This window comes from Filicampus tigris, chromosome 5 (genome assembly GCF_054856515.1).
Source record: "Filicampus tigris isolate MCC_2025a chromosome 5, RoL_Ftig_1.0, whole genome shotgun sequence".
NCBI classification, from domain to species: Eukaryota; Metazoa; Chordata; class Actinopteri; order Syngnathiformes; family Syngnathidae; genus Filicampus; species Filicampus tigris.
The window spans coordinates 7,035,116-7,054,535 of NC_141221.1; the positions used below are offsets into that span (position 1 = coordinate 7,035,116).

General features: G+C 39.5%; 1 protein-coding gene across 2 annotated transcripts in view; it reads left to right on the top strand.

The window, feature by feature from the left end:
* Positions 1-19,420, top strand: part of ipo11 (importin 11) — a 94,374-nt gene that overhangs the window by 10,989 nt on the left and 63,965 nt on the right. For both annotated transcript variants that reach the window (XR_015086711.1, XM_086029748.1), the window contains exons 6-13: positions 1,707-1,839; positions 3,090-3,148; positions 7,019-7,067; positions 9,894-9,964; positions 10,057-10,249; positions 11,831-11,983; positions 12,943-12,986; positions 15,785-15,875. Coding sequence is in view for 1 of the 2 variants with exons in the window: in XM_086029748.1 (XP_085885874.1) it covers positions 1,707-1,839; positions 3,090-3,148; positions 7,019-7,067; positions 9,894-9,964; positions 10,057-10,249; positions 11,831-11,983; positions 12,943-12,986; positions 15,785-15,875 (793 nt within the window). In the remaining variant the exon portion in view is untranslated. The remainder of the gene's footprint in view (positions 1-1,706; positions 1,840-3,089; positions 3,149-7,018; positions 7,068-9,893; positions 9,965-10,056; positions 10,250-11,830; positions 11,984-12,942; positions 12,987-15,784; positions 15,876-19,420) is intronic.

Below are 19,420 nucleotides of genomic sequence, written 5' to 3' on the forward strand. Positions count from 1 at the left end.
GATGTTTGCCGTCATTTTCAGTTTGACGTTCACACCTTTATGTTTTGACAGTTTTACTCCCTTTCATCTATGGTTATTTTCCGTATATTTTTAGTACCAAAAAAACGTTTTTTTTTAATATGTTTATTTTAAATCTTTGAACACTCAGCAGCAACAGCCTTTGACACATCTAAGTATTCAAGTTAAAGGCAAGTTGTCATTACAGTACATGTATACACTTTTTGTGATGAAAAAAATTACATACGTTACAATTATTGCTAACTATATTAAAACTCTTTCTGTAATGAAAAAAATACAGTAACTTTAAAAAGCCTATGAAATTATATACACTTTTAGGCATTGAAAACGTTGAATGTTCAACAGCATAACGTCTCGCTATTTAAGTTTGATGCTCGGGTGATGCCGTTTTAAGTGCGTTATTATCCACGTACCTTTCCCCATTGCCGATTTTAACTCGCCAACTTGCGCATAAGCCCGCGCTAATAATAAAAACTAATCAGAAACTGTACGCAAGTGGACTGAACCGAACATGCCGTACCGAAACATTAATGCATCCACGTATACGGTTGCAACCCTAGAGTTTAGTGTGGTAGAGAAAACTCTTAGTGTCACATGTTTTAAATTGTTAGGCATAGAAGTGTGTCAAATATGGATTGTACAGTTTTTATGACTTTACCACTGCGTTAGACTACGTAGGAATGGAACACTGTCGTAAACCAAGGACACTCAATGGTTATTTCGCTCTGTGCCCGATACTGGCTTCTGACTCCCTCGAAATTCAAAATCGATTTTCAGCCAAAATGGTTAAATCGTGCTATTCTGCTGTCTTCATGTGTGGAAGGAGTAGATAGAACATCTCACTGGATATTTACTGTACAGGTATATACCGTAGTTGGATTGGAGTTGGATATTTGCAAACGTTAAATAACAAAACAGGCAATGTTTAAAGTGGGATTTCAACATCTTTAACCTTCAATATAAAGAGATATTAACCACTGTATAATAAAAGATAAAAAACCCACAATAAAACTTCTCACCTTTTGAAGAAGCTTAATTAGAAGAGAAAAAAGGTGCTGCACAGTGAGGCTTTGCTGGAATTAACCCACCTCGCGGTGTATAATAAGCCTTTTTGCATCAACTTGGTCTTTCTGTGTGTGTATTCAGCAATGCTTGGGGCCTACGCCACATTGTGTATGTATATACACTTTTATTAGGATGAAAATCAAAACCCAAAGCTCATTACTGTGCCCCGGCTGATTGTTTGAGGTAGCGAGCCACACAATGTACTGCACTGTTAAAAGGACCAGCAGTGCTTTTGTTTGCCTTTGATCATCTTATTTTGCTCTATCGGAGTATATGCATTCCCAGAGAAAATGTAATTGGTTGGGGGTCCAAATAATATTAAGGGAATAAGGGAAATAACCAGTTCATTGAGACTTAAATTAGCCCTGTGGCTCTTGAGGTCCTTATTTGCTCCCTACTTGTTTTTCTTCTCCATTGGGTTTATTTGTATTGTATTTTATTTATGCGTAGTTTTTAGCCTAGCCGCTTCTCCGACAGTATGATTATATAGTATTTTTCCATGTGAATGTTATTTAAAGATGCATTAATTTCACACACTCACCGGCGTGTTGTTGAAAGTGTCCACTGATCCAGAAAGATTTGATCAGCGTGTGATTGACTGTTTTGTGCGTGCATCTTGGCAGTTGGCGTCGGGCATTTACAGCTTCGCATGCTCCCTTTGGAGCCACCACACGGACTGCTTCCTCCAGCAGATCTTTGCCCGTGACGAGACGGCAGCAATGGCATCGCTGGAAAGAACACTGCTGTCTCTTAAAGGTAGTTGGCACGAGGAAGCACACACCTGCACTGCACAATAATAACACACTTTTTTTTAAATCTACTGTCAAGGGTGCCGTAACGTGTTGTCAAAAGTATCATTCATCAAGCATATTTTCCCACTCTGTCCTATACCTATAGATGCTTCAAAGTGCTCCACTGATACAGTGTTTAAAGTTTAAAATACTGCTGTAAAATACTGTGAATACGAACGCCATATTTAAAAAATTTTTTTTTTGCATAAACAATGATGCAGATAATGACCAATCATGGCTCAGCTTCAGAAAACTGGTGAGCTGTGTTTGGTCGCTACCTAAGCCCTGAGCAACTGTGATGTCGTTTTCAGTTGACAGAAGTGACAAAATGGCAGCCCCCAGCGATGGAAATGGGTGGATTAACTCTTAACTCTTTAATGCAATATTTATCAGAATGCCTTGTTTCAACTTCTGAGCCTGCATTGAACATATTCTTGAAAAAAATATTTTTAGGCTGACTTCTTTAAAAAAAAAAAAAAATAAATAAATAAATGTTATAGATGTAGTTTACCGGTACCTAGATACTTTTATCTCAACATATTTATAATGTATTATATTATATATTTATGTAATATAAAGTACCTCGATTCAAAATACTCGACCAGTCTAAGACCTGCCACTTTCACCCGATGATAAAGTCCTTTGTTGTGTTGGAAGTGTGTTTTGGGTCATTATCTTGTCGCGTGATGAAGCTTCTCCCTATTAGTTTGGGATGCATTTTTCTGTAAATTACCACACAAACTGGTTTTCTAGACTTCATAATTAATTCCATCATGCGTTTCATCATCAATAAAGGCTAGTGAGCCTGTTCCTGTAGCATCCATGCAAGCCCAAGCCATGACAAATAGCTGCCAACCTATTGAAATTTACTTCCAAAACAGTTTGCCTGAATTTCCATATTTTTAACCTTTTGTCAAGAACATTACTTGTGTTCATCCACCGATTTTTATTGAACTATTGTTCACTCACTGTTGATGCATAAACTGTGCTCTGTGAAGCCCGATCAAGTTTACTATACAGTGGAATTCAAACTCTTCAAACAGTAAAGCACCGTCTATAGACACAACAGCTTTTAAAGGCCGTATAAATTGGGCTTTTGATTAAAAAAAAAGCAACAAAAAAAAAAGATTAAAGAAATGCTGACAAAGTCCTGGGTTCCACTGTATCATGAATTAAACATTTTGAATGCTGTAAAACGTGTTTCCCCCTCCTCAGTGCTACGCAAGTTGACTGTCCATGGATTCCAAGAGCCACAGCATAATATGGAAGTTATGGTGAGTGTTATCACTTTTTGCTGAAATTGCACATGTTTCCAGGAAAAAGATATTTCAGCATTTCTCTGTGCTTCATTTTGAGTTTAGTGTGCAAAAATGTGGCTGGCCATGGTGATTTGAAACGCCTGCAGCCATCTCTGTGTTCAAAGCCAAGAGTTTTGTTTGAGTCCTTCTCCAGCTGTCGCCGTAAACAAAGTCCAAATCCATGAAGCTTTTTCATTTTACATCCCATCACCACCTTATGACCCCCGAGTCTTTTTGCCTTTTTGCTTTCACGGCTCGCACTTGAAAATAATAAATGTGAATGTCTCATCCTTTTGAACTGCAGATGACCGCCTGTTCAGTCAGCCATATTTTTTAACAAATTTAGTGGCACCCTCTAAGTTGAACGCCCTAACAATGGTTCTGTCATATTTGAATTAATCTCCAAAGTTAATGCTTTAACTAATATAGATATGCCGTAATATATATATATGTGTGTGCGTGTATATGTATATATGTATATGTATATATGTATATATGTATATGTATATATGTATATATATATATATATATGTATATGTGAATATATATATATGTGTGTATATATATATGTATACATTATATATGCAAATATATATGTACACTTACATATGCAGTCGGATGATGCAGTTTTATGTGCGTTATTATGTTAGATGTGCTACATGCAACATGGCCGCCGATCTCCATGTAGCAATGTTGGCACACAACTTTGGGACTTATCCACGTACCTTTCCCCATCTGCGATTTTAACGGGAAAGACAAAATGTTCCCAAACAGGAGACTGCGGTATACGGGGGTACCTTCGAGATCTGGCTTGTTTGCGTATGCCATGATAATGCCATTTATTCATCCATTTATTTGTCATGGCTTCTGGCATACTGGCTCCTCTTCTGTGCTCTGTCACTCTCCTATGCGTGCAATACTCAATAGCGTCCGTGTGAAAACTTGCCTACTCGCATGTAAGCTCGCACTAATAATAAAAACTGATCAGAAACGATACGCAAGTGGACCGAACCGAACATGCCGTACATGAACGTACTGATACACCCACATATACCGTTACACCACTAATATACAGTATGTATATGTATGTGTGTTTTTGCGCAAATAAATTTGTATGGAAATCTTGACTATTACGTGACTATTAGTGTCACATTGCAATAACTTTAGAAAACCTAAGTCTTATTTGCAGTGGTGTGCAAAGATGTGTTGACACGTGGGGTGACTCTGTGAGAGAGGGGCATCCGATTACTCAATTTTTAGATGGAGTCGTTAAGATAATCAATGCTAAAATGATTCCTACAGTCTCTTACCGGCCCTGACAGTGATCATGAAGTCAAAGTAAAATGTAAATTATGCTGTGATTTTATTTTGAAAGCTGTTTTTATTTTATGTGCAGTCGTGCACACCAGTAGACACGAGTAAAAGAGTGATAGCAAGCTAGAGCAACGACTTGTGTTTGCTTAGTTTAGCAAATTTTTTCTTTCGTTTACTTGCAACTTTGATACGTCATATAACCAAACCCAATTGGGACATTTATTAGTAAATCCAAAGAAATTGGGGAAGTCAACCAGCGTCACATATGTGTTCCATTTTGGATTTTGCGTCAACCTTGAGCTGAGAGTACGATCTCGTCCAATTGTGTCATAAAATTAGCCGTAGTCATGTCTTTACCAACACATTTGTCTTAGCTTTGAATGTGTTCATCTAAATATGCAATTGTATGATCTAATTAGTGAGTCTTCTACTGCCTTTTATCTTCAAGTAGCCTCGAGGTACAGAGAAGATGGATTTGTCGATTTAAGGTCATTGCGTCATTTACGGTTGGGCTCACTAACTCAGTTTATGTTGCTTGTTCGCTCAATCATCTCCATCAGAGACTATTTTCTACGTTAACGTAATTTATTTTTTGGTTTGCAGTCTCAGTCAGTGAACTTGTAGAGGCCAAAGCCTTTTTTTTTTTTAAACCCGTGATAATCATTCAGTCTGATGTAGCACAAATGAGTTAAGTTCTAGCGAGAAGGCTCAAGGTCTACAGAGGCTGTAACTCTCACATTAAAATGTCATTTGCCTCGAGCTGGTTATTCCAGCTCAGCGGGCGGACATAATAGCTTTAGAGTTAATATTTCATGTTCAGATTGGATTTACATGTTGTGAGTATCCCAGGCTAGTTCCTGTTTTACCTTACAATACAATTTTTCCTCGCATGTTCATTCGCCATCCTTGGGTTTCCTTCTACGCTGTGTACTCCATAGTAAAGGTACTTTTCAATCAGATGTGGCATTGAATGTATTTATTTTGCCACAATGTGTTGTATATTTGAAATACCGGAACCGATAATGTAGTCTTTTGATAGACACAAAGCTTCGCCTGAGTTGAAAGTGGAGGCAAAAGAGGGAAATGTATTAAAAGTGTGATGTTTTTTGGGGTACTCATGCATCTGTTGACCTCACAGTGTGTAAATACTCATGGAAGTGCATGGAAGTGGGTCGCTTCAATTAGAGCTTTTAACCAATGTGCTGCACACTTTGCCTCACATTTACCATCAGTGGTCTGATCACGCGGTAAGTTTGGGAATTCAAAATAATATGGGAAGGAGATCACATCTATTCACAAAGAATCTGATTCCATTTTTAACACATTTATCTTAAGTACATGTACAATAGAGGCGTATATTACAAGGTATAACCGAGACTGATAAACCCCTCAATTGGTAAATATTACCAAGTTAACAGTGTACAGCTTTTGGAGGCCCAAACTGTACAATATTATGTAATGTAGGCTTCCAACCGTACCAGTTTGATGCCATGTGGGTGACTTGTACCACAGCTGCTCATTCATTGGTTTAGAAATAGTAGCATCAAGGCCACACTTCTCATGCTTACAAGTAAATAGAGAAGACCCTTATTCTCCTCCTTTCTTGATGTTTGTTAGCGTGTGTTGTTTCAACTAGTGTAGTTTTCTGTGGCGTTATTTTAGGCGGAACACTAGCCACTCCAAACTGAGGTAGGTCAAGCCAAGCCAAGTTGTGCTATGCAGTGGAGAGGTGGCATAAAGCTTTTGCCTTTATGCATACCTGCCATATTTTTGAATGGCGTCAACTATCACATAACTGCAAATTAGACTTGCCAGCCTAATAACGCCTCTTGGGTGAAGATATTTTGTATGTCACAAAAACAGTTTCACAATTTGCTTTTATTGCATTATTCCTTAGCTTACATAATGCAGTCCCTTACAGCACTGCTCAATAGCTTCTCTGCTTCCATTTGCAGTTTATAGTAAGAATCTTAAAGTGTCATTTACTTTTCTTATGCTTGTATATCATCCTAAGTAGTTACCATCTGTCACTATTGTCCTAGCATAACTCCTTCTAATGAAAAATAAAGGTTGCAATCGCTTTCTCATCACTCATCCCCATATGTTTTATTTGATCATTATTCAAGTGTTTTTCCATCCACCTAGCTCAACAAATGATAAGCCATGGAAGTCGTTTTCATCATCTCCTCCTACTTTATTTTCCCTGAACCCCTCTTGACTTCGCTCTTTTTGGAGGGTCTTTGAGGTGACTGGGCTGTGGGCGCGAGGTGGGTGATTAATGACACCACTGTTGACCTCGTTGCTCAACACTAATGCAGATATTAACAGACTGCATCTCCATCTATCATTCCATTTGTTTAGTCACGGCTACCCCAGGCTTCGGAAAATGGATTCTCTTTCATCCTGTGTGTGGCTGGCACTGCTATTTATTCTCCTGAGTGGTTAGGCAGGTGTAACTTTGCTTAAACGGTGAGCGCTTGAACTGCAGAAATGCGAGCAATTAAATCTTGCTCCTCTTTTCCCCCTTTTTAGGGTTTCCTGAATGCAGTGTTTGAAAGGCTAAAGCAGTTCCTGGAATGCTGTGAGTACTTTGCCTCTTGCATCTCTGAGATATGATCAGTTGTCGAATGAAAGGCATGATGAAATACTTCAAAATTTGTGACACTATCATTTCTAAACTAGAAGAAGTCAAGTTTCTGAGCAAAGAATTAGGCAGTAAGACTGAGTCTGCTCACCTTAAAGAGCCTCTTACTTTTGTTTTCCCAAAATGAAGGCCTTAATTATCCATCTGTTTTCTATGGTGCTTTTTTTAGTTAATTTTCTTCAGTGTGCTCATTTGGGTCACGTGTGAGCTGGAGCCTATGCCAGCAGACTTTGGTCTCGAGTGGCGGTACATCTTGGATGAGTCGCCAGCCAACTGCCGGGCACATATAGACAAACAAGCATTACAGTCATTTACTTTCAGAACTATGGACCAATTAATATTTGACATTTGATTCTTGGAATTCAACAAGGTATTCTGATTTATATTGCGTTCGTGGAATAAGAATTAAGCAGATCAATCCACCTGCTTTCATCCATCTCAGGGGGGCTGCCATTTTGTCCTGCACTGCCACCTGCTGTCAACTGAAATTGACATCAAACCTGTCCACAGGCTCAGCTTGTGAACGTAACGGCGCACCTATTTTCTGGGTTTTGGTCACGTGACTCAAGAGCACATCTGTTGGATTGCAGTCTAGTGCACTCCATTTTGATAGACTATAGTCAACATATTATTCCATGCAATTATATGCAATTATACTAAAAAAGGAGTAACACATTGGACTGGAATAGTATGAACATGATCCTTAATTTCTTTCCCTCATGGGACTGACATCTCTTTATATGAAGTAGACGCAATAAAAGTTAGAATTCAGGATTTTTGAGAAAGAAAATCATTGCTTTGAATAAGCTTGTGTCTTTGTCTCTATTCCTTTCCATCTTTTTTTTTCATTTTGGGTTGTTTTTTGCACTGCTTCTTTTTTTTGTCAACACTTAAATCTACACTCCAAAGGATTCAGGTCTTCTGTGTGAACTGTATTTTTGGGGCCGTTTTTGCAATCAAGTTGTACTCTGTTTCTCTTAGATCTTTGTCCTTGAACCATCACGCTGTTGAAAATGTTTTTATTGATTCCCATGTCATATTCTCTTCAATGGTGGACTTTGCTCTAATAGCTGTAGAGTGTGGGCCACGCTGCAAGTAGAGACAAAGTATTTTTCACTCAGAAAAGATAAAGTGATGACATCTGATAGACTTTTGGTAATGCAGTATATGGTATGTAATTGTATTTCACCAAGAGAATACTCAGGATTCATAGAAATCTCTACACTGCAACCAAGGTTAGAGCTTTATTTGTATCCTGTTCAAATTTAACATGGATACATGTCAACTATATAAAAGGCGAAATTTCTAAAACAATAGCAATATGATAAAAGTAAAGACATCTTCTAAATCACAAAACCTTATATACTTTATAATTGGGTCCTTGATATTTCCCTATTTATCTTATGGCATAGAATTGTGGAGATCTTCCCCCAAAACTACAATAATTACGATTTTTTTGAAAGAAGGTTTTGAGAGAGCAATACGAATTATTGATAAGACTTACTGTTATGCACATACAGACCCACACTTTTTCAAAATCAAACGTTATGAAGTTAAAAAGAGTTATATATTTATAAAATTATGCAAGTAATGTTTAGAGCAAAAACACAATCTCTTCCTCACTTCATACAAAAGCTCTTTGAAATCCGGGAGTCTCAATATGGTTATAGAGGTGTTTGTAAGTTCATTGTGCAAAAAGATTGTTAAAGGAATTAAAAGGAGATGTGTTTCTATTGTTGGAGTGAAATATTGGAATGATGCAAATACATATTGGAAAACCTGTGAATCACTTTTAGTTTTTAAAAAACGTGTTCGCAAATCTATTTTTGAAAGTTGTAGAGAATGATTTGGATGACAATGATTTATTATTGCTATTTTGTTTAGTCTTTTTTGTATTTGCATAAAAATAAATTGGTAAACCTTTGAAGGAGGAGAAAAGGCCAGGGTTAAATAAGCTTTAGCTTTTGCAAGTGCCATTCTGCCACTGATATTTGACTGTTAATTGTTGTATTGGGTGTTTATAATGGATTCAACTGGATGATTGATGACAGAATAAACAATGTACTACTACTACTAAATTTGGCGTGTTGGTAACTGTATTTCATATCTCAACATGGCACAAAACTTCGGATATGTCGTTCTTCAATTTTGATGAAGTTATGCCATTTTTCCAGTGTTGATTTTGTTATACACCAGTGGTGGCAGAGATTCTGACAGGTGCCAGTAGTCTACATTTAGACATTTCATTGCCTCTTTTCTGCCAGCAAATTTTCTACAATTGCATTCGCAGATTAAGGTTGGCAAACTACAAATATTGAAAAGATATTCCAATAATCCCAAAACTAACATTAATTAGTTGCGATATTCAGACTATTTGCTAAGTGCTCCGTTAGGGTTGTGTTCTCACTCATTTTGCCACTTACTGTGTGAAGCTATTTTGCCAGCTGTAATGTCACAAACAGACAGCACACAGACAGAGGAGGCGCCGACTCTTGAACCAAATTTAATCGGCACTGTTTATGCTTTCTGCTGTCATTTTAACACCACCGATGTCTTTGGTCCGTATGGCACTGTCATAAATTATCAAAGTGTTCAGTTTTGGATTGATTGAAAGTACAATCCTCTAATTACTGTTGCTTTTGGGACGAACATACATTCTGTTCACCGGTAAAGGTGTAATTACAACAACACCGCAATTATTATGAATAATTAAGACTCCAACTGTTGTTGTCCAACTGTCTTTTGATTGTGGTGTCGTTTTAGGTCGACAAATTGGTAGAGGCAGTACTTGTAGAGAAAAGCTGGAAAAGACTATCATACTCTACACTAAAGTGGTGAGTTGAGATGCACATCATGAAGGAAGACAATGGTAGGTGATAAAACATGTGAACTCTAACTATAGTATTTTTTTTCTCCTCTTCCTTAGTTGTTGGATTTCTTGGAGTGCCATCCCTGTGCATTTATACCTCTAATCCAATGCTCGCTGGAATTCGCTGTGAGCTACGTGTTCACGCCCGTTGGGGAAGGCGTCACCTTCGAGCGCTTCATCGTCCAGTGCATGAACCTCATCAAGATGATTGTTAAGAACGATGCCTATAAGCCTGCCAAAAACATTGAAGGTAAGGGGAGGGGTTTGCTGAAGATGTGTTTGAGATGTTTCATCACCTCTGCCTCTCCTCGCCGTCTCCACATGTTCACTACGGAGATCCCTCGAAGGTAGATCGCAATACCTTTTGTGGCGACTTTGATTCTGAGTTCAGAGTGTCACCTTAATAAAATATTTATTACCTGTACAGGAACTATTTTAATTAACATTTTAATGTCATGCAAGCAGAAACAACAAACAACAACACTCTTGCAAATATGAAATTGCATAACCACTAATGTAATGTGACATTTTAGAACAAAACACAAGTTAGCTTTTGATAACACATGACAAACTAGCCAGTGGCTTGCTCAAGAAGCAAAAGTGGCAGTCTTCATTCAGTGATCTTGGCAAACATCACAAATATATGCACTAGTCGCAGAACATAGTCATCTTTCTCCATGAAGTTGGTCAATATTGTCTCCATCTTAGTCATATCAAGCCTACAGGAATGGCAATAAAACCAGTAAGTAGAAACCTACCTAAAGTACCCTGTATTATGTTATGGTCACAGGCATATGCTGTACTTGACACCTTGGTAATAAACGAGCATCCAATTTGATGGTAGTTATAACAGAGACCTAATCCTCCGCAGGGCTAATGTTCCATTAGTAAGGTACAGTAACATGAATCTCGCTGATTTGAGCGACATTAAATTTGACCTTATTTCGGGTCCTACGCAACGTGTTGCAACGAACACATTCCACGGTGCTCGCCTAGCGTCTCAGTCTAAAAAGCCACCACACTTTTTGCTCTTTTCTCACACTGTCAACCAAATAGCGTTGCTTCTTCCTCTGACTTCCTGCACATATGTGACATAAGCGTGTTGTTCCACTTATACGCCAGCTTGCAGTTTTTCTTCTCACTGTGTCGATATCAGGCGCAAAATGCAAATTTTGACACGCAAATTGAACCTGCTTATTTTGAGCCTTTATCTTAGATCAATGTTTTAAATCATACAGATAACGTTATATCGTGCAACTTTCATCCACACCACAGGATAATTGCTGTAAAGGGCATGCTACAATTGCTAGTAATCATCTTTTGAGACTTCCGACAATCATGGCTTGACTCGACTTCTATGTGCAGGCTGGTTGAAGTCAGACTGAGTTGAGCTGAACATAAGTTTGCCTTATCGTTCCCACTTTCCAGACAGGGCAATATTATAAGGCGCAAGGTGAAAGAGCCTAAGGGATGATCGAGCCTTGGCTGATCGACTCAGCTATTGGCAGCCATGCGACTTATTTTTTCGACTCACCCTGTCAGTCATGTAGACAGACAGGATGCCTCTTGTGTATCTGCGAGTATGACAGGTCCACAAGCAGTGTAGCACTAATGAAAGCAAAGAGGAAATGACTGATCATATATTTTAAAGCAGTGTTTGTTATTAGTGTTGTGAATAATGATGTTGGAAATGACTTTTTCCTACATTGTTGTGCTTCATAATAATAATAACTGGTGCAATTCACAAAATGTCGGTAGAGACAAAAGACAACAATGTGCCAACTGGATTTCAATATCTGAGTTGAACAGCTTTATTGTCTTGTCATTGTAGACAGTAAACCCGAGAGTCTGCAGGCTCACAAGATCAAGACGGCTTTCTTCACACACCCCACGCTGACGGAGATCGGACGCCGGCTTGTCTCCCACTATTTCCTCCTCACGGAGGAGGAACTTGCCATGTGGGAAGAGGATCCTGAGAGTTTTGGTAAATCTATAACTTGAATCCAGATTTCCCAGAACTCCCTTGTGACAAAGATTCTAATTCTAATTATTGACAGACATTTCTGTTTCTATTCAGAGCAGCAAGGGTTAACCATCTGTGCTGTGCGGGAATTTGCAATGCGAAACTTGGCTATATTTTTCCTTTATTTAATTTTTTTCGTTTTATTTTTATTTTTTAACTAAATCAAGAAGCTACATCATTATAGCCAGAAGCTCATTGATTAATTTTTTGTAGTGCAGCGGTCATCTACACCCCCTGGCGAAAATTATGGAATCATCATTCTTGGATGATAATCATTTAAATGTTTGATTTTGGAGAAAAAGGGTATAATGTTTTACGAAACAATTTTTATTCAATATGTCACCTTTCCTGCTTGAAGAAACACAAAAACGACAACATTTTTGTAGTCAGTCACAGCTTCTTTTTTTTTTTTAGCAAGATGAGGGAATAAAAAAGAATCATAAACAAAAAAATACTATGATCCTATATAAGTATATATTAATTTAATAATCATGTATCACAATTACGACACGTTTGTCTGTAAGGTTTTGTCAAACGATGAGCAGTTTTTCCTTGTTTGGTTTTATTACGCAGTAGACGTTAACGTCTCGCATCTTTATAATTGCACGCCTTGTACCAATTAAAACATTGCAATCCCACTTTAATGATGGACAAAGGTGAGTTAATTACTTTACAGTACATTTGAAGTGATCACAACTTTGAAATCAACCATATTGTTAAACTTTGGAGGTTGCACTGCATCTAAACTAGGTAGCATCTTTTTGGAAAGCCGTTTTAACCAGTGTGGACTGACGGTTATTGGATTTGAGGTCAAATGGAGGAGTGTTTGGTTGGTTGAGAAAAATAGAGAAACTTTCCAAATGAAGCCTTCTACATGTCATTGAGCACCATCTGACTCCCTCTCACTCTCTCCTCTGCAGCTGTTGAGGAAACAGGAGGTGACTCTTGGAAATACAGTTTGAGGGTGAGTAAAAAACGTTCGAATTTTGAAATTGACAACTCGTTCCATGTTATTTCTTCTACTTTAATATGTCACCACCCACCCTGATCATATTAACTCCGGGAAAGGTTTCCTGGGCACAAAGTTGCACAGTATAGTAAACACAACCTTTTCCCGCATTGTTATATCAGCACCACTACCCAGTGGTAGGGCTGGCTTGGCCACATAAAACAGAAAAGTTGAGCAAAAGAAAAGTTGTGAAAGGAAAAAAAAAAAAAGACTGTGAACCATTGACATTCTAATCTCAGTGGAAAACTAATTGCACAGGTATTGGTTTTTCAATTCAGGTGTGAAAAAAACCTTGCACAGTACACAGTGTCGTTAAAGCCGGTTAGCCTTTTTTACACAGAGATCCTAAAAAAATTGTCACATCAGAGTTGTAACATAACAGCAGATGATGGCAGATTGATCTGCCAGATATTGCCACAACTGTGTCCACTTTCAAAAGTGGCATGCTACCCCATAATCAGATGATGAGATTCATGACTTGTTGGACAGCGGCAGTTACTTTGGCCACAAAAGTCAGTGCTACATTCCAATAGTATTTTGCACAGGCTACTTTGACCTTTGCTTAGCATGCCGTGAGGGGAATTGCTAAGGACGGTTTACGGAGGACATGTCACCATGCAACTATTCGTCCGTGTTCATGAATTCTGCTGCCTGATTAGAAGCGACTTTAACCCGTCAATAAACCTGTGTGAGTATTTTAAGTGAATTGGCTTTTTCTGATTCAGCCACCCCGCTGATCTGTTTAGGCTTGCAGGGTCGGTAAGGTGAGCACATACACGCCTCACTGAACATTTTGTACCTGTATTATTTATTGATTTTTACACTTAAAGCTGATTTGGCTCTCGGGATTGGTGATGGATGACTTTTAATGAACATATTGATAAAACATTGTATTTATTTATTTTTCTTAATGGGACACCCACCCAGAATTTTGTCACTTAGTGCAAAACAAAACTACACGCGACCATTATGAGTGTGGGAACATTGTGAAAAAAGGAATTACAGGTACTGTATGTTTCTGACTATAAATCTGACTTTTTTTTTTCATAGTTTGTCCTGTGCTGCAAGTTGTACTCAGGTGCGACTTGTATATATTACAATTAGAGCCCAGACTGGCACCCAAAAACCCTGTTCCCTATTTGCATTGGCTTTTTTTCGTCGATTGGCAAATACTTTTGATGCACTGGTGGAAAGAAGGCGGCGGCAATGCACCAGAAGTATTTTCCAGTCGCCAAAAGAAAGTAGAAAAGAGGAATTGAAGAAGCAGCAGCAGCCACCTTCTTTATAGCATGCTGAAGAAGGTGGCAGTAATGCACCCAAAGTATTTTCCGACCACCAAATGAAATTAGAAGAGTAGTCATGGCAACGAATGTGTGGCGTATTGCTAATTTAGCAGCGGCTTGCTTAGCCACAAGGATTTACAGCACCAAAAGGCACAATAACCAACCAGGATTCTACCTTTGGCCACAATGTGACATAAGATTCTAGTTAAGGTAAGCCATTTTAAACTAAAGAGAAAAACATTTCCGTACTTAGAGTCGAAAGTTTTTTCGGCTGGCAACATTGGGTGCGTTCTGAAATTAAATTAACTATGACGCCTTAACACCACTCTGATCGTGTGTTTGTTCGGAGAGGTAGAGCGCGCCACCCTCCCTTTAATTTCAGAAAGTACATTGTTAGGCTTCTTTATATTCCCACATTGCATCACGTGACCGACACAGAGTGCTGCGCGACATGTTGGTGACAGGTCTGCGACAAATGCAGCCCACACATCAGAAATTATTGCTGCGTATATGACGCCACGCGCATTCTCTCCTGTGATTGGTGCATTGTCACATGTTGCGATAATGTACACTTTGCCCGGCTCAGTAATTTGAGGGCAATTTATTCGTCACCTAAGAGGAGAGGATCAACCCTACAACTTGTTGCTGCGAATCAAGCTAATTTGGAAGCGGCGTGGGTGGTATGTCACGTTTGTGTGTGTAAAAAAGCCGACACACGAGTACCACCTTCGCCACCACCTTCCAGATTGTTTTCGCAGTACAATCAAATGCATCGTCTAGTCATCTAGATCGCTTTGTTGTAGCAGGCACGATATCCATTGTTGTCACTGTCTTTTTGATCGTTGCTCGGCAGTAAAAACGCAGACTGGAATTGGCCATAAAAGGCAGAGGAAATTCCGCCCTGCGGTGTCCTCGTCAGTATCAGCCGTAGTCACGACCCCCGACTTGGAGTGAAACTGCAACACATTTTCAAAACAACTTTGAGTATAAAGGCAAACTGTGCACGGCATTGCCGCATTGACGTGCTCATGGAAGTGGCCCGCGGGATTATAAAGAAGCCTTTATAAAGCAATCAGCAGCTTGTGCTTGAACTGTTTCCATCTGCATTTCCTGATGCATTGGACTCTGGCATTCCGTTAATGGGGCACACTGAATAACTGAACAAACACATTTGAACTACGATCTGAGTTTCCGACCGGCCAGCGCGAAACAGTGCGCGCTCAGAGCATGCTGCCGGACGCGTACATTCTGGGTGCGAATCCGAGCGCTTCTGGTCCTGGTGTTGGTTTTTGTGAAATCACTTCCCCCCCCAACAATGCAGTTTATACTCCAGAGTGATTTATATGGTTTTTCTTCTTCATGATGTACTGTTTTGACTGGTGCGACTTCTCAAGTCTGAAAAATACAGTACTTTGGCCGCCGCATTGTTGTATTTTCCTAATGATCACTTTTCTCTCTCTTTGCTTTTAGCCCTGTACAGAAGTGTTGTTTTTGGATATCTTCCACAACTATGGCCAGACCTTGACGCCTGTACTCCTGGATATGGTTCAGAATCTCCACGGTTAGTTAATTCAGTTTCAAAAGTTCCAAGTAATTGCTTGTTTTTTTTCCCCCCCATTGTTGTTAATTTTTGTACAGTACACGTCAACGTTATGGCACAAATTTGAAAAGATCTTGGAAACTGAGCATATGTAAAGTGACTGAATCCTCAACAATCCTCCATTAATTGGCAAATGGATTAGCCCATTTCTAATTAGCATCGTTCTCAGCAAGCTTTGCCTTCTTTATAAACATGTCCTTGGAATTCGCATTGTGTGTTGTCCCCTACAGTGCCTATAGTCTTCCTGTCATCATATACATATTTTTTAAAGCATGTAGTTTCTTCCACGGTGACTTTAGCAGTTTATGTAACATAGCTTTGTCAGTACTATTGACTTCACCCGCGACAGACTACTATTATAACCAGTCAAGTCTCCAGGACTCGGTCTCACTGACACGTCTGCCATTGTGCCCCTGTTGATTGCAGCTTTATTGTCCCCATAGTTTTTGGTTGTACTTCTGAATTAATAGTGTCATTGCACACACACGTTGGTTTTGTCGGGTTTGCTCCCGGCCTCTTTCCCATTCTGCTCTCAGCTTCAATTGACAAAGTGGAAATACATTCTACCGGAGCAAGAGCGACAGCTGATTAGAAAATTCAATGGTTGAAGGGAGTCGGCTATTGATTTGAGCCCTTGGTACACCGCAAGGACTAATAGAGGTAGAAAGCAGACTTGTGAAATGGCAGAGATGTGACTTGACAGGGCGGAACACAGGTCGCTGGCTGAAAATCACAACCATGTGTAACAAGTCCATTGAATATTTCGACTCTCATGTCAGAGACCAATGGTGGTGGTGTTTTCTCACACAGAGAGGAGTGTCGTAAAGAATCCTGAAAATGTTGAATCATTAACAAAATCAAGTTTTTAAAATCAATGTAATGAATTCATCATGTTGAAAGTCGTTCACTCCGCTCTCAGATGCTGAATGTGCTGGAACCACGCCCCGCTAAACTGTCAATTGTTTTTCAAATGCCACTACTAGTTCAAGAAAAGTGGGTGCTACTTGGCTAGCATTTTTCTTGGGCCTACACACTGTATAATTACATGTTTCAGCTGCAAAAACATATCCGCTTAAAGAATTCGGTGACTGCAATATGTTCCACTGCGTCGTCGCAGGGATTTTACACACCATGACAATGAGGCGCTCCAATGCAGTCACACTAGGGTGAAGCCCCTGTCTACACTGGTGTCGAAAAAAAAGACAAATAAACTCATTTTGCTCTTCCATCTATCTCTGTGTGATATGCGCACATTTTTAGTCAACAAAAAGATGCAGTAATGCGGCCACAGTGTTGAGAAACTGGCATTTCTCCATTGTTAGCACCCATTCAGTCCCCACTAGTAGCCAGCTGCTACTTTCAACCTTCAAAAACGCAAGGAAAAACTTGTTGCTGGAATGCTCGCTAAAATCAAATAAAATGAGCAATTAAAATAAAAACAGAACTGGAGTCTCCAAAATTTCAGCCACAAATGTAATTTGAGGTAGAAACCGGGCTAAGGTAGGTAATTAGCTGCCACTGCAGCTATGTCCCACGATCTGCCCGGCGCACTCTTGACTAAACTCCTCACCTAGACTTAACTCACTGACTGAGGTCCTCACCTTCGACTTCAGAATGATCTCATAGGGGATTTTAATAAATGTGAAGCACTTTGTGTTTTTATGTATGAAAAGTAGTGTATAAAGTTTGATTTGAAGGAGAAGAGTTTGCAACCACACAGTGGATATTGTGTACAGCATTCTCATTTTTAAGTTACTTAATTAATAAAAGTGATTGACATAATTTTTATATATTGTCAGCCTTTGTGATTCAGCAAGCTTTGTGATGATACCTAGCTTTTGAAAATAGGATAAAGATGGAGAAAATTGTATTTTGGGGTCCATCTCTTTGAACATTTTTTTTTTTTTTTTTTTTTTTTTTAACTCTCGCAACTTTAAACCTCCGCCCGTTGATCGAGATGGGTCAACAGGACACCCTCTTTGGGTGAAATATGGGTGCATCTTATACAAATTAGTGCGCCGAGGGGACGCCCTGTCATTTAAGATGAATTCTGATTCATCAATATACACACACGCAAGTGCGAAGGAAATGGGCCGGTATGCACGTGTTGTGAATGCGACGATGATTTTGTGCATTTGCTCAACTTCTGCGCGGAGTATCAACATTCCTACACATTTATTAGTAAATGAGGGCCATTGTCATTCCTTTATGAGTAGATAGGTTCTGCTGTCTTCCTTTTCCTAAGTCCATAATTGCAAACACACCCCGCAATGCTCACGGCTACATGATCCATTTAGATTTACTGTTAATGCACTTACTATATACCAAACAGGTCTGTCAGATCAACGCTGGATCACATTTATATCCAGAACGCATTCCTCACCAGATGCATCTCAGAATCCAATTATTGTGTTTACACCTGAGCAAATGAGCTGTAACAAAGGGGATAATGAGTTTGCATAAGTTTGTGTACGTGCATGCGTGTGCATGAGCATGCCAATGTGTGTGCGTGTGTGTGCAGAGATCTTGTGTGATGGACACCCGCATATTCAGTTTGGCATTCACTTATTCACCCATGAGCATTTTTTTTCAATCCTTTCTTCCGTTATTCCCAGAAAGTCATCCATCCATCCATTATCCAAACCGCTTATCCTCACAAGGGTCGCTGGCGTGCTGGAGCGTATCCCAGCTGTCTTCGGGCAGTAAGCGGGGTAACACTCTGAAATGGTTGCCAGTCAATCACAGGGCACACAGAGACAAACAAACATTCACACTCACAATCACACCTAGGGGAAATTCAGAGTGTCCAATAACCTTCCATGCATGTTTTTGAAATGTGGGAGGAAAACAGAGTACCCGGAGAAAACCACAGGGAGAACATGCAAACTCCACACAGGACGGCCGGGGCCGTAATCGAACCCACGCCCTCGGCACTGTGAGGCGGACGTGCCGACCAGTCCTGCACTGAAAGTCAGCTATTTGCTCTTTTCTGCAACATGGAAAGAAAAGGTCAATTTAAAAAAAAAAAAAAAAAAAGATGAAAACCCCATCAAACTAGTCGCACAACCAAACTTACACAGCACATGCCCTGCTTTATCACCATTTTTAGTGATGGGAATTTCAGCACTATTGGAATGTTGTTGCTTTGTGTCCACAGGGCATTGTTTTTTTGCGCCGAAATGGGCAGCGGTTTTGCAACAGCCCCATGTTATTCAGCAGAAATGTTGGTGCTTTTGGACTGTCTGAGATGGGATGAATGGATGGAACGAGGAGCGAGGAGAGTCGTCTACATGGGGCCCAGAGGAGATGTAGAGGAGTAGGTGTTTGAAAATTAAAGTGAAGAGGAGCGAATTGGAACTGAAGAATTAAACCATTCTTTCTGTATGTGTAAGCTATGTTACTCACCAACGGACGCACAGTTGTTTGTATCCTTTCAGACTTAGCTTGTAGTAGACATGAGTGATGTCATACATGCTGTGATCATGACATCTATCGCGCTCACATCA